Here is a 15,793-nt window from a genome sequence, read left to right on the forward strand (position 1 = left end):
CAGGGTAGATTTTGAGATGATGAGAAACAAGAACAAATCTTAAAAACACTTTCCCCCCCACCCGCCTGTTCTTTCTGGGCTTAACTTCACTCCCAAATTCTTTACCTCCTCCCTGCCAGCGGCACAGGGGACGTGGAACGGGGGTTGCGGTCAGTTCATCTCACGTTGTCTCTGCCGCTCCTTCCTCCTCAGGGGGAGGACTCCTCACACTCTGCCCCTGCTCCAGCATGGAGTCCCTCCCATGGGAGACAGTGGTTCACGAACTGCTCCAGCGTGGGTCTCTCCCATGAGGTGCAGACCTTCAGGACCAGACTGCTGCAGCATGGGTCCCCCACGGGGTCACAAGTCCTGCCAGAAAACCTGCTCCTGTGTAAAGTCCTTTCTCCGCGGGGCCACAGGTCCTGCCAGTAGCACGGGCTTCCCATGGGGTCACAGCCTCCTTCGGGTGTCTCCACCTGCTCCAGCGTGGGGTCCTCCATGGGCTGCAGGTGGAATCTCTGCTCCCCATCATCCTCCATGGGCTGCAGGGGGACAGCCTGCCTCACCAGGGGCTGCAGGGGGATCTCTGCTCCGGTGCCTGGAGCACCTCCTCCCCCTCCTTCACTGGCCTTGGTGTCAGCAGAGTTATTCCTCTCACGTATTCTCACTCCTCTCTCTCAGCTGCTGTTGCACAGGAGTTTTGATCGTTTCTTAACTCTGTTATCCCAGAGGTGCTACCACCATGGCTGATGGGCTCAGCTTTGGCCAGTGGTGGGTCCCTCTTGGAGCTGGCTGGCACTAGCTCCAATATGGGGCAGCTGGCACTAGCTGTCCAAAATGGGGGCAGCTTCTGACATCATCTCACAGAAGCCACCCCTGCAACCACCCCACTGCTGAAGCCTTGCTATGCAAACCCAATACAAGATATTTGCTGAAATTTCATTTGGCTGAGATCTGGCTTGGCCTTTCATAGGCCAAAAAAAAAGAAATAGCCATCGCCTTTCAAGTGATGATGTGCCTTCAGTGAACTAAGGTACTTATCACATAACTTTCCTGAAACTGGCTTAAGGTTTTGCTAATTACTGACTCTGGTGCATTATGGTTTTTTGAGGTTACTTTTTAAAAACAAATAGTTATAAAACATACTCAGAGTTGTATTTCTACTGAAGTAGTATATCACACAGTTGCCTTTTAACTAACTAATATTTATTTTATTTTTTTTAAAGGAGTTGGCTATCACAAAAGAAGTCATGGTGGTCTTGCTGTGGCTTTTGTTCTCCTAATTGTAGGAGTTGTAGGAATACTAGCATTGCTTTGCATAAGAGGTATGTATAGCATTTCCTAATTGAACGTAACATGCTTCAAGATTATGCTGTTCTGTTTCTGTAGAATGTATGAAAGTTTCTGACCATGGGATGTATTGTAAATCCGTAGTAGAAACAAGTACAACTTAAGCAAAAGCAATAAATTTGAAGGAAATAATATATTGAACTTTCTTGCTCTTGGACAGTGGGTTCTGTGTACTGTGAAACACTCTAGTTTATATATTTCTCCTTTAGACTGGATGTTTCACTGTGTCTGTTTACTTACCAAGTATCTATGGCCCCTCCCATTCCTAGCTGAGTGTGCTTCCACTGTCTTTTTTTGAGAATATCATGAAGCTGCCCTCAAGATCAGATTTATTGTTGGGACAGGCTCTTACCGGGGCCTATGAATACCTTATGCTGAGTCTAATCTGCCAACTCAGTGTGCTCAGCTGATACACAGAGACTTCTGTGCCTCTTGTCAGCCTGTATTGCCATCATCTTGAAGTTCTAGATTTGTTTCTTGATCCATCCCTACTCTGAATTCGAGTATCTCTTTTGTAAATCTGACAGCTTATTCAGAAATGGTAATTGTAGGCTACCACTATGTATCTCTTGCTGCCCCCTTCTTAGGTTACTCTGTCAAATTGTATTCTGGCTTGAAAAAGATGCACACCATCTCTTCTCTTTGTGTTTGAGAGAGTCCCAGACAGGAGTACATTGCCTCATCCTAAGCGTGGTCTGCATGGAAAATTCCTATTGGCTTCCCGGTGAGGCCACCACTTGGGGGTGGCTGCAGAGTGAAGAGCATGGGATGCATCTCCTATCTGGGAAGGACCGATTGATGATGTTCTAGAGGGAGGCTCTAATCAGAGCATACATAGATGTATATTGCATGTGGACCTTGTGCCTTCCTGATTGTTCCCCATTTAGTTTCTGTTGGCATAGAATCATAAAATCAATCGGTGGGAGAGAATCTCTGGAGATTTCATCCAACTTGCTGCTCAAAGCAGGACCAACTTCAAAGCCTAGATCAGGTTGCTTAGGGCCTTGCCCAGTCAAACTTAGAATATTTCCAAGGATAGAAACTCCCTAGCCTCATTCAACATGTGTTCCAGTGCTGAATCACCCTTGTAGGAAGGATATTTTCTTTATTTCTGTTAGGGATTTCCCTTTTGCAATGGGCAGCTATTGCCTCCTGTCTTTTTGTTCTGTACTTCTGAGAGGAGTCTCTGTTGTTTTCTGTGTAAGTTAGTTGTAGACTGCAACTAGCCATCCCCTTAGCCGTCTTTTTCTTCAGGCTGAACAAACCCAATTTTCTCAGCATCTCCTTGCACAGCTCCTGCCCCTAAACATCTTGGTGGACATTTGCTGGGCTAGCTTCAGAATGTCAGTGTTTTTTCATTAATTGGGAACGCCAAACTAGACACACTACTCCATATGTGCTGTCACAAATGCTGAATAGAGGGGAAGAATTATTTCTGTCAATGTACTGACTACACTTCTGCTAACTCAGCCTAGTATCTGGTAGGCTTCTGCTGCAAGGGTACATTTCTGACTAAGGTTCAACTCATTGTCCGCCAAGGCTTCCAGGTCCTTTTTTGCAGAGCTGTTTTCTAGCCAGGCAGAGCTACGCCTGTACTGCTCTATGGGGTGGTTTCAAGAAGTGCAGGACTTTGTTTGCCTTTGAACATCACATCTTTTCTGCCAGTACGTTCCTCCAGGTTGTTGAAGTCTCTCTGAATGTTAGCCCTGCCCTCCAGCGTATCCCCTACTCTCCCCAGTTTGACATTGTCTGCAAACTGAGGGTGCCTTCTGTGCCCTCGTCCATGCTGGTGATGTTGAACAACACTATACTTGATATCAACACATGAAGAATGTCACTTATAACTGGCCATCAGTTAGACTTGAAACAATTCAGCTACTTCCCTTGAAACAGCGAAGGTTTGACCATGCTAGAAAATAAACTTGTTATACCTCAGTAGGATAAGTACTGCATAGGTATAAGCAGATGGAAGATGTGATTTGCTGATTTAAGTACAAGACTCAGGGTTATGAACTGCTAATTTTTGCTTTAGATTTGGTTAGGTGTGTCCAACTTGTTTCATGAAGCCTGTTTTGTTGATCTCTCACTGATTGTCTTTGGTCCAAAATGATATTTCACTCTTTATTCTTTCCTCAAGTCAAGTATACAGTTGCATGTCCTCAGTGAATTTTTTTTGAGTTGGGAGGGTGGGGAATGGATAGAGGCTGTCAGTTAGTTTCCAAAGGCACAGAACTTTATTTCTGAGTAATTTCTCCAGATATTCTGTTTGTTTTGGTGCAGATAGAGGTAAACTTGGAACAGGAAAAGCTGCTCAGAAGAACAGTCCAGTGCATGGCTCAGGTAAGAGGGAGTGTCACAAATGTGTGGAAATCAGACTATTGCTTTAATTTGGTCTAGGCTTGTAAATTTTTTCTCTGTGGCAGTATAGTCTTTCATTGGAGGGGTAAAGGAATAAGTTTGTTTCTGGCTTTGGTTGTTTTGCAGAGTGTAGTTATTTTGTCCAGGTCATTAATACGTATTTTCTAAAATAAATAATTTCGTTATAGGAGAACAACTTTGCTCTCCGGACAGCCAAGAACAGCTTAACTCAGGCAGAGGTAAGAAACCTGTATTGGAATATAGATGTTTTTAAACACTTGCTGTTGGTTGGAGCAAGGAGTCTGATCTGCTCTTTCCTTTTTTTTTTTTTTTTTTTTGTTTTGCAATGCGTAAGCTTTTGAGTTGATTTTCAGTGTGTGCACATGTGGCTTCAAAGTCTCAGTTGAGGATAATCATAGGGACTTGCACTTAGTGGATGTATTAGTGGGGCTCGCAGAATTATTGACAGTGAATGACCTGAGATTCGCGTGGTTAGCAGCTCTCTTCGGAGGTGAATTCTACTTGTGACAATGGAGAATGGGGGCTGGCCTCAGGATGAGGGCTGGAAAAGCGCATACTATACAGCAATCTGTCTGTTGGAGCACTTACACTTTACCTGTTTGGTTAAGGCTGGTTTATGTACTGAAATGAGGTTAACATTTCTTCCATCTCTTTTAATCTTACCTGCCTGTCCCATTTAAATAAATTTCTTTCAGGAATTTGGTTGATTATTTTTCTAAATTCAGTATTCTTATCAAGCACTTAGGGCTGGGCATGAATATGATACATGGCTTGTTCCCACTGTCCCCCATGGAAATTTCTTGCTGGCCTATCTTGGAAATTGGGCAGCTAGCCTGTACTGACTTTGACTTGGAAAGCTGGTGGTTCCAGTGGGTGGGGATTGATGCTGCGCATGTAGCAGTAGATTTAATGATGACTGCTGAAGGTAATATGATATCAGACTGGCAAGAGTTTGAATCATAGAATAGTTTGGGTTGGAAAGGGCCTTTATAGGTCATGTAGTCTAATCCTCCTGCAATGAGCAGAGCCATCTTTAACTAGGTCACATTGCTCAGAGCCCTGTCCAACCTGAGCTTGAATGTTTCTAGGGCATTACAACCTCTCTGGGCAACTTGTTCCAGTGTTTCACCACCGTCACTGTAAAAAAAATTTCTTCCTTCTGTCTAGTCTGAATCTACCTTCTTTTAGTTTAAAATTATTACCTCTTGTCATATTGCTACAGGCCCTACTAAAAAGTCTACCCCCATCTATCTTATAACCCCCTTTATTGAAAGGCCAGAAGAAGGTCTCCCTGGAGCCTTTTCTTCTCCAGGCTGAACAACCCCAACTCTCTCATCCTTTCCTCATAGGAGAGGTGTTCCAGCCCTCTCATTGTTTTTGTGGCCCTCCTCTGGACCCACTCCAGCAGGTCCATGTCTGTCTTGTACTGGGGACCCCAGAGCTGGATGTGGTACTCCAGGTGGAGTCTCACCAGAATGGAGTAGAGGGGCAGAATCACTTCCCTTGATCTGCTGGTCACACTTCTTTTGATGCAGCCCAGGATAGTGTTGGTTTTCTGGGCTGTGAATGCACATTGCAGGGTCATGTCCAGTTTTTCATCCATCAGCACCCCTAAGTCCTTCTCTGCAGGGCTGCTCTCAATCCTTTCATCCCTCAGCCTGTATTGATACTGGGGCCTGCCCTGACCTATGTGCCGGACCTCGCACTTGGCCTTGTTGAACCTCATGATGTTCACATGGGCCCGCTTCTTGAACTTGTCCAGGTCCCTCTGAATGGCACCCAGTCCCTCAGGCATGTCAACCGTACCACACAGCGTGGTGTCATCTGCAAATTTGCTGAGGCTGCATTTGATCACACTATGTCATTGATGAAGATATGAAGCAGTACTGGTCCCAGTACAGACCCCTGAGGAACACCACTTGTCACTGACTTCCATCCGGACATTGAGCCGTTCACCACTACTCTCTGGATGCAACCATCTAGCATTTGCTGTTAGTTTACTGTGGTCATACCTTGAAAATCCATCCAAGGACTGGTGAAGACAGGCATGTTGCTAGTCCGGTGCGCAGAACTCTGGTCCTTGGTTTTCGTGCATGACTTCGGTACATGCTTACATCCTGTGGGACAAGTTGCAATTGTTGAAAAACCTTTCAGTTTCAGGAAAAAAAGTCTGTTTACAGCACCTTTTGATTCACTTTTACTCCATTTTGCAGGCATGTTTTCTCCTTCCCTTATCTTGACAGTTACGACAAGACAGTCAGTGGAGGAACTTCTCATGTCTTTCCATTCATTATCAGTCTACTGCCCACCCATGATTTCTTTACGTGATGCCCTTCTGCAGACTGTACTGATTCTCAGGCTTGTCTGCGTTCCTGTCTTCCTGTCCACATCTCCACTTGTGCTTCTGCTGTCCATTCTAATACTGCTTTTTTCTTTTTTTCCTTCTTTTTTTTTTCCTTCTTTAATTTGCAGCAAGATTGCTCAGTTCTCTGGCTCGTGGATTCGTGTGGGAATCACTCTGTATGGTGAGCAGTTAAGGAAGGAGACAAGTCCTTCGGTCTGTGCCCCTTTCATGAGGGTGAATGAGGCTGACTTGTTCTAGCTTTAACATGTGTGTGTCTTGTTACCAGGACCACTGTGGTCTATTCTTGCAAACCGAACTAAATCAGCCCCAAGGTAGTCAAGCAGATTAGGGAGAGCAGGGGAAGACTCTTAAAAAATCCTTTGTTGTGGAGGTCACCAGAACAAATACTGTTTCAGTGAGGAATGGTCAAAGCTCCTGCCATCAGATACGAGCTCAGTGCCCTGTTGAAGTGTTGTGGTGTTGAACTAAGGGTGGCTTCATGTGGGATACTTGGTCTGGTGTCTTACACAAGCTGCCAGAGCAGAATGCTTCTTGGATTCCAAACTACTGTGTCGCCTTTTGCAGAGGTTTTCTGTATGTTTAATTTAATTTCTTAAGTTGTTTAATTTCTGAAGTTTCTTAGTGCTTTTTTATGGGTTTGAATGTTAAAAAAACATGACGAGGTCCTTGGTGATGGGCTTGGAAAAGATGCCACAGGTAGGGAGGCAGTGCTATGAAAGGAAGGTTTGGGGATTTTTTTGTTCTTACGTTGGTTTGGGGTTTTTTTTCCCTCCCAAAAGCTGTGCTTCTAGCCTGTGGTTCAGAGATCACTGAAGTCTAGAGACTACTGGTGGATTTGAAAGTGAAAAAAGGAAAAGGATGGGGAAAACTCCCTCCCCAAACAACAAAACCCCTCCTTCTGCTACTACACTTGTGTTACTTCAGAATGGCCCAATGTTTCTTGAAGGTCTGCAAAGAGAAATGGTTTAAAGTCACAGTGCAACACATAGATGAGGTAAAGAAAGGAGATGTAGATTGTCCTCTCAGCTGTCTCTGGCTTCTTATGGCAAATCTGTGTAGTTTTATCACCTTAAATAAATCCACTTCAGAAAGATTTTGTAAAGCTGTAGGCATAAGTGTAGATAAACGGTGGTTATGGTCTGGGACCTTAAGTAGTTGGAGTTGAAATGAATTGTGAGTGCTTCAATAAAGTAGCATAACATACTGCCTCTCAAGAGTATCTGCTAAAAGTGTTGTAATGAAACTGTACTTTTCAGGCTGCATTGTATGTTTTGCAGACTATTGTGCTACCTTCATACAAATTTCTAAAAAGATTTCTGTTTGCTTGCAGCTATCTCTTCACAAGCTGTTGAAGGTGAGAATGAAAAGCCTGAAGCAGGTAATAAGTGAGATGGTGCCCTAAAATAGGAGAACATGAAGGGACGAATTAATTTTGCACATGGCCTTTTGCAGTCCAAAACATATTAGCATGGTCTCGATGTAGAGATTACTATTCCCCTCTGGGCCTAGAAAGACCTGTTGCCTTAGGAACAGTAAATGTTGATGGGCAGATCACTAGATGAGAAGTCAAAAAGACCTGGATCCTTGTGTGTGTTAAACAGCACTGAGCAAATACCTTCTTGGGGCTTCAGCTTCCCTTTTGATATGATGAGAATGATGCTGCATGCTGTGTTCACAAATCACTTGACCATCTGCGGAAAGAACTAAGCATGTATGAGGAAACCCCTTTTATAGTAAATAAGCAAATCACCCTTTTGTCTTCTGTTACCTTTCATTTGCATGCAAAAGAGCGCAAGGATATTTTTAAAGTATGTCATCATGGGTAGCTGATCTTTGCTTTCAGCTGAAAGAAACTCAAGCAGGACCTAAGATAATGAAATGCTGTGGCTTCAAAGCTTTCTTTGTATTGATGGCAAATAGATCTGAGCCTCAACACACCAATTTAGAGTTGGGATGCTTACAAGCTTGCAAAATGCTAATTTGAGAGATACAGCAGGCTTCTTTCCTTAGGGAAGCGCCATTTCTGGATGTGGTATCTTCTACTTGCTTTATGTTCTAGGAAAGTGTTTTGACTGCATTCATCAGGCAGCTAAGCAAAGCCCCAGTTTTTTGTTTTCTTACTACAGCCAGTAAATTTCAAGGAAATTGTGACCTGTATTTTTTTCTAGAAGTTGTTTTTATTCCATAGGGATAGTGAAATATGAACATTATAGTTCAAGTCAGTAAAAAAAGTGGTTTTGTTTTTGTTTCCCCCTGCCCAGGCTGTTGCACTGATGATTCATTCTCTTGCTAACTCTTCCACCATTTTCCACAACTGGCTGATAAGGGGGTTTGAGAAGGCAGGTTTTTTCTGATTAAGGGAAAAATCACTAATGATGTCAATAAAGAAAAGTAAACCCAGAAGCCCCTGGGTTTTGCTGCTTATTCTTCCTGCATGAATTGTAATGGGCATAGAACAGCTTTCCTCATCTGAAGAAATAGGGGTTGTGTAACTGATGGTCAAGGTGTGCTGCACTGTGGGATTGGACTGGACCTTTCATGGTCTTATCACTTAAGTAACTATCTCCACATACATAGACATGGATATAGGAGAAGGAGGTTTATTTTATGCCTGTCTTATGGAAGAAAGGGAGGAAAACGTACAGTTTGGGCAAAAGAGAATTCAGTTCATAGATAAAGGTTATCTGATTGGACACTAGAGGAACAAAATAAAATACTTTATACCAGGAAGGGGAGTCAGTGCACCTTTGCGCAGTACACCCTGCAGCACCTAGGTAGCACACAATCGCTGCTGTACAGAGGGGAAACAGTAGGCAAGGCTGTGATGTTCTCTGAAATGCGTGTACAAAGCAATTCTAAATGGGGCTTCTGCTGGTAGCACAGCAGGACGTGGCAACTGCAGAGGAGAAGGTGTGCTGCCAAGCTCTGGATAGCACAGGGCAATGACCTATGCTGGTGTGGGGAAGAAGCAATGGAGTATGCTCCTGAGGGACCGTAGCTCTTCTCTGATCTCTTTTCAGACAAAGAATTGAACAAGGACGACAATCCCCTGAAAGACAAGCAGACGGTGGACAATGATGTAAATCAGGAAGGTAAGTGCCTGTTCTATGGAGCAGTCTGTGCTGATGACTCAGTGGGCAAACTGGCCGGGATACCTTGGAGTTGAAGGCTCAGAGTGACTTTTCTGTAATGATTCTCAATGGAGGTATTGGGGGATTGTGCCGTGAATGCTGAATACCTGTCTTCTGTGCAGGAGTTTCAGGAGCAGAGGTAACTAGCTTTCAGGCTGTAGTTAAGGGCAGAGCGAGTCTTGTGTTTTTACCACCCTTGGAAATAACTGCAGCAGAGCATACGGACTTGAAGGACACGTGTTTTGGAGATTGTTGGGGTTTAAAAAAATAAATGAAAAAAATAATCCCAGTCAGAGTGAGGTTAGAATACTGGTCGAGTAGCAGTCCCTGCTGAAGTACTGGCTCCTGGTTAGCAATGCCTATTGGGAGGTCAGAGGGTTGTGATCACTGGTATGAATTATAGTTGGAGGTCAGTATCTAATGGTGTACCCCAGGGGTCAATACTGGGTCCTGTCCTCTTTAACATCTTCATTAATGATCTGAATGATGGGGCAGCAAGTTTGCTGATGATACAAAACTGGGAGGAGTGTCTGACACACCAAAGGGATGTGCTGCCATCCAGAAGGACCTTGACAGGCTGGAGAAATAGGCTGGCGGGAAGCTCATGCAGTTCAACAAAAGGTAATGCAAAATCCTGCACCTGGGGAGGAATAACCACCTGCGCCAGTATATGCTGGGGGCCAACCAGCCAGAAAAGCAGCTTTGCAGTAAAGGATCTGGGGGTCCTGGAGAACAAGATGAGCATGAGCCAACAATGTGCCCTTGCAGCAAAGAAGGCTAATGGTATCCTGGGCTGCCTTAGAAGGAATGTTGCTAGCAGTTCAAGGAGGTGATCCTTCTCTACTCAGCACTGGTGAGGCCACAGCTGGAGTCCTGTTCTGGGCTCCCCAGTACAAGGGAGATATGCAGCTACTGGAGAGAATCCAGCAAAGGGCCACAAAGATGATTGAGGGATGTGGTCCTGGGCAGCCTGCTTGAGCAGAGACATAGGACAAGATGAATTCTAAGGTTCTCTTCCAACCTTAACCATCATATGATTCTGTGATACCATCTCTCATATGAGGAAAGGCTGAGAGAACTGGCATTGTTCGGTCTGGAGAAGAGAAGGCTTAAGGGGTTCTCATCAATGTGTATAAATATCTGATGGGAGCAAATGAGGAAAAGGGAGCCAAGCTCTTCTCAGTGGGTGCCCAGTGACAGGACAAGAGACAGTGGACACCATCTGAAACATAAGAGGATCTGTCTGAACATCAGGAAACACTTTTTTACTGCAAGGGTGACTAAGCACTGGAATACGTTACCCAGAGTGGCTGTGGAGTCTCCATCCTTGGGAGATATTCAAAAGCTGCCTAGACATGGTCCTGGGCAGCCTTCTCTGGGTTCGTCTGCTTGAGCTGGGGGGTTGAACACGATGACTTCCAGAGGCTCCTTCCAACCTCAACCATTCTCTGATTCTTTGATATCAGATACAGATAAGGCTGAGATACCTTTGCCTCTGTCTTGACGGCCTCTGTGGCCTTTTTGCCTAGAGGCAGGTTCAGGGAGGAGGGGATCTGCTAGTAGTGGAAGAGGATCAGATCAAGAATTTCTGGAGAAATCTTGGCCCAAACCAGTCCATGGGATCTGATACAAGGGTTGCTACAAGAGCTGGCAGATGTCATTGCGAGGGTGTTCTTTATCACCTTCAAAAGTCATGTTGGGGAGGATCCGTGGCAACTGGAAGAAGGGAAACATTGCAGCTATTTCCAGAAAGGTTAACAGGTCCATCTGTGGAACTACAGGTCACTCAGGCTTGCTTTCATCCCTGGGAGAATCATGGGGCAAGTCTTCTTGGAACATCTTTCTGGTCACAGAAGAAACAGTGACTGGGAGTAAGTGTAAATTGGAGTTGGCCAACTTGACAACCTTTTTGGGATGAAATGCCTATATCTGCGGAGGAGAGGAAAACAATGGGTGTCATATACCTTGAGTTTAGCAAGGCTTTTTATGCAGTGTCTCTCAGCATTGTTGGAGCCCTAAGTTGGGATGTCCTAGTCTGAATGAATGTCTATCTCCATGGGTAGAAAACTTGCTAGATTATCAAGCCTGCAGGTAGTGGTTAATGGGTTGTAGTCCACATGGATGTGAGTGCCAGGTGGAGTAACGCAGAGGTCTACTTTTTTTTGGTGACCTGGACAGGAGAGTGAAAACAGTGTCATTGAGTTTATAGATAACAATAAATGTGGAGTGCAGTCAATCAGTATGAGGGCAGGATTGTCGTTCAGAGGGGAAGTGGCCTGTGTGAATTTTGTGAAATTCTGCAGGGGCAAAGCAGGGTCCTGCACCTGGATGGACCAACACCCTGCACTCGTGCAGGCTGGAGACTGACTGGCAGGGGAGCAGCTCTGCTGAAAGGTACCTGGGAGTCCTTATGGATACAGTACGCTATGAGTCAACAGTGCTCCCTGGCAGCAAAGGCAGCTGATAGCATCCTAGGTTGTTTTAAGGAGTGCTTAAGCCAGTAGAATGAAGGAAATGGTTATTTTCCATTACTTGGCACTTATTAGATGACATGTAGAGTATTACACCTAGTTTGTGGCCTACTCAGTGCTGGAAAAGTGCTGATAAATTTGAGCAAGTTCAGCAGAGTGCCAACAACGTGGTCAGGGGCTGGAGCACAATTTCTCTGAGGAAGGGCTGAAGAAACTGGGCTTGTTCAAGCCCAGAGAAGAGCAGACTTTCAGGGTACCTAACAGCTGTTGCCAATACCTATGGGGATATTGATAAGAAGGCTGAGCCAGGCTGTTTACTGAGCTATATTACTGGGATATCAGGGTGATGGCCCTAAACTGAAGCAGGGGAGATTCTGTGTGGGTATGAAGTGTCGTGGTTTAACCCAGCAGGCAACTAAAACCACCACACAGCCTTTTGCTCAGTCTCCCCTCCCCCCAGTGGGACGAGGAAGAGAATTGAAAAGAATGAAAAACAAAAGTAAAACTCGTAGGTTGAGATAAAGACAGTTTAATAGAACAGAAAAGGAAGATAATAATGATAAAAGAATATACAAAACAAGTGATGAACAGCACAATTTCTCACCACCTGAAACTGATGCTCAGCTAGTTCCTGAGCCACAATCTTGCCTCCCAGCTAGCTTCCCCAGTTATATACGGAGCATGACATCATATGGTATGGAATATCCCTTTGGTCAGTTGAGGTCAGCTGTCCCAGCTGTGTCTCCTCCCAACTCCTTGTGCACCCCCAGCCCACTGAGGTGGGGTAGTGTGAGAAGCAGAAGGGGCCTTGGCTCTGTGTAAGCACTGCTCAGCAGTAACAAAAACATCTCTATATTATCAATGCTGTTCTCAGCATTGATAGCCCCGTACTAGCTGTCATAAAGAAAATTAACTCTATCCCAGCCAAAACCAGCACAATGAGGAAAAAGATTTCTGCCTCTAAGCATAACTAAACACTAGGACAGGCTGCATGGAGTCATTGTGGAGTTTCTACCTTTGGAGGTTTTTAAAACTTAACTGGAGACAGTCAGACAGTCCTGAGCAACCTGTCTAGAACCGAATTTTGACCTTTCATCAAGAAGGGCGTTAAGAGACCTCCTGGACTCCTTCCCTGAGTGAACCTGAGTGATTCTGTGTGTCTGATGAATTGTAGCTGGAAACTCATCTCTAAGCAATGACATACCACTGTGAAGTTAAGCAGTGAGATACAGTCCAGAGGACTGTAGCTCTCCTGCAATCTCTTTTCAGAATTCTCTGCCATGCAGAACAAAACCCTAACATCCAAGTGTGCAGCTGACCAAGGTGTAACAGAGGGAGGTGAGTGCCTGTTCTGTGGTGGGGAGCTATTTTGGGGGAAAGGTGTTGGCTTTCTGGTGCGAGCTGATGGCAACATGTTGAGTTGTAGGTAGTAACTCACTCTTACACAATGCCCAGTACCTTGAAGCTGAGCAAGGCAGGGGACTGTAGTTGTCTTCTGATCTCTCTTCAGACCTTCTTGAGGAGGAGAACAGCAGCTTGTTGGCCAAGCCAAACAAATGGCCCAGCTCTCAGTCAGATTGCTCCTGATCCATCTGGGCCAGAGAGGGGGGGAATGTTGTGAGCTCCAGGATTGCCTGAGTATTGCCTATTGGTCTTGCAGAAGTTACCCAGGATGCAGGAGGCAGAAACGGGGAGCACCCGAACAACTCTTCCGGTAAAGAAGGTATGTGGGGGTGAAGCTCCCCATGTTTTGGGAGAGTGTGCAGACTGGCACAGAGACTGGGAGTGGCAGTGCTGGGCCAGGCTGTATATGGTCCTGACCCCTTTTTGCTCAAGTAGAAAACAGTGAGAATTATTAGAAGGGAAAGGGTGCATGTGTAGTGGGTACGTGTGTGTGTGTGTGTGATGTGTGCTAGGGAATCATATGTTTGTGATGGAAATATTTAGAAGACTGGCTGATTTAGCTAGTTTAAAACTGTAGGATTAAATGTTACTAACATTCATTAATAACACACCTCTTGCTCATGCTTGTACTTTTACTTTATTCCATGCCTTAACAAGTGATAAAGGCTTATAGTGGCTGTCAGTAAGACAGTATGTTTTCGTGTCAGTAAATTTCTGAACTGCAATTCTACTTTGTTAATTATGAATGCTGTTGAACGTCATATCAAAGTAGATATTGTGTAACACTGAAGGGGTTTTTTTATTGCTTAGGTGTGCAATTGTTTTCTTTGGTCACAAAGAATACAGAGTTTACTTAATTTGTGTTTTTATTGTGGTTTGTTGTTATTTTTTTAAACCTACATGGACATGGTGGGAAAGCTCTGCTAAATAGACAGACCAGTGGGCCTGAGGACTGACACATGGAATGAGAAAACTGATTATTACTCTGTATGGGAGAATAGTTGATCAACACTACATCTTATGGATATTAGTGAAATTCAGGCTGTGAAGATGCAATTTTTCTCAACGATTGTTTCATATTTCATGAATTAGTTAGAACCTTTACTCAGTCATCAGTTCTGTATGCTGCATTTACTATGGGGGTAAACAGCCCTCCATTTACGTACCTCCAAAGATGTTTTGCCCTCTCAATCTGTTTTCTGTGGTATGTGTGCAGACCAGAGCATCTGTGGGGTTGTGCAGCTGCTTCTTGGGGTACATCAAGAATGTACATGGAGAATATAAAAAGTCAGATTAGTCCTGTCCCAAATCTGGTAACAGAAAGATATAAGGGCTATCCTTTAACAAAACTGTACAGGCAAGGGCTTACATTGGTCTGTCATCCATCCAGACCAGAATACTGTTTCTGTGGAATTTTTCTAGAGTAGGGAAAGCCTATGGAATCCTGTCTGGTTTCATTCTTGTTACTAATTAGTTTCACACTGTGATTCCAAAGAAGTACTAAAGATCATGTGTTTGGAGCTGAGATCATTGACCTTTAGTTTATAGTGAAAAGTCTTACTGAGACATCTAAATCTGGCAATGAACACAAAAAGGTCAAGCCCTTGCCAAGAGAGCAATTACTACACTCAAAGTCTGGCTTTCAAAGCACCTGGTAGTAATGCAGAAAATCCTGCTGAATGCTTATCTGTAGAAAATACAAAGTTCCTACCTGTGAAACAGGAAGGTTCCAGGCAGAATAGCTGAAGCCGTAGCATAGTACTATATCTCAAAGTCTTTGGTCTTTGTGACAGCCAGGTGGTGGAGGTAGAAATAATTTCCCCAACCTAGTAAATTCAATGGTAGCATGGAGAAGTGAAATCAGCTGCCATCAATAATCATTAATTTCTCAATTCCCAAGGGATATTGAAGTGCATGACCTGCTTAGAAAGAATTTCACTGGAGTTGTGTTGAGATTTTCAGAAGTAAAACTGTAGATAAATATGTAATAAAACTTTCTCGTTGCTGGTGTGTCTGCAAAGCTTACACAAATTAAGATGATACTGAGAATTGCTGCTGAACTTTGAATCGATCTAATGAGGGCAATCAATTTATCTGGGTTTGAGAGACTCGCTGTAACTTATTGTAGTTCAAGCTTGCTTTACTCTGACTCTAGGGAGCTCTGTCTTCCCTGTGGATGGATGAAAATTGTTCCATGTAGACTATAATTTGTATGATAGCTTGAGCCAATCTAATCACTTACTGTCACTAAAAGTGGCTGTCATGCTCTTTGGACCACCTCTGACGTTCATCACACTCCTCTGAGCCAGTTTAACTACCTCATGCAGCAGGAAACTGACGCAGCAAAAAAATCTGGGTGGTCTTCTGCTGGACTACTAGCTTAAATCTGTTCATAAAGGGCTTTGGTAAGCGCTGGGCTGACATACTGGAGGGGATGGAATGCGATGCTGGTCAGCAGTGGGTTCAAAGGGAGAAGGGTGGGTGGGGGACAGGGAAAGAGGTGAAAGGGGTGGGAGAGGGGCTGTTGCAGTGATAGCAGGACAGGCTGAGATGTGTATGTGAAATGAGTGTTGCATGAAGCTGTTACTTTCTCAGACTGTAAAGCTTTGCTGTGCTTTGAGCATGCTGTAGAACAGGCGAAGTTTAACTGAGAATGAGCTTGGTGCTAGAGGGCATGAGCTAGTTTCCCAGAGCTGAAGCCTTTGGCAGTGCTG

General features: G+C 44.4%; 1 protein-coding gene across 6 annotated transcripts in view; it reads left to right on the forward strand.

Annotated features, from left to right (window-relative positions):
* The window catches only part of CD58 (CD58 molecule), a 114,984-nt gene that overhangs the window by 13,717 nt on the left and 85,474 nt on the right, over window positions 1-15,793 (forward strand). The window contains exons 4-10 of one of the 6 annotated variants that reach the window (XM_075765052.1): window positions 1,206-1,304; window positions 3,610-3,669; window positions 3,876-3,926; window positions 7,404-7,451; window positions 9,094-9,165; window positions 12,945-13,013; window positions 13,336-13,427. In XM_075765052.1, the coding sequence (XP_075621167.1) occupies window positions 1,206-1,304; window positions 3,610-3,669; window positions 3,876-3,926; window positions 7,404-7,451; window positions 9,094-9,165; window positions 12,945-13,013; window positions 13,336-13,412 (476 nt within the window). In that variant the 3' untranslated portion in view covers window positions 13,413-13,427. Of the gene's footprint in view, window positions 1-1,205; window positions 1,305-3,609; window positions 3,670-3,875; window positions 3,927-7,403; window positions 7,452-9,093; window positions 9,166-12,944; window positions 13,029-13,335; window positions 13,428-15,793 lie in introns of those variants that run through there. The other 5 variants (XM_075765061.1, XM_075765070.1, XM_075765080.1 and 2 more) reach the window with 5 other exon arrangements.

Source organism: Balearica regulorum, chromosome 1, assembly GCF_011004875.1.
Source record: "Balearica regulorum gibbericeps isolate bBalReg1 chromosome 1, bBalReg1.pri, whole genome shotgun sequence".
Classification (NCBI taxonomy): Eukaryota; Metazoa; Chordata; class Aves; order Gruiformes; family Gruidae; genus Balearica; species Balearica regulorum.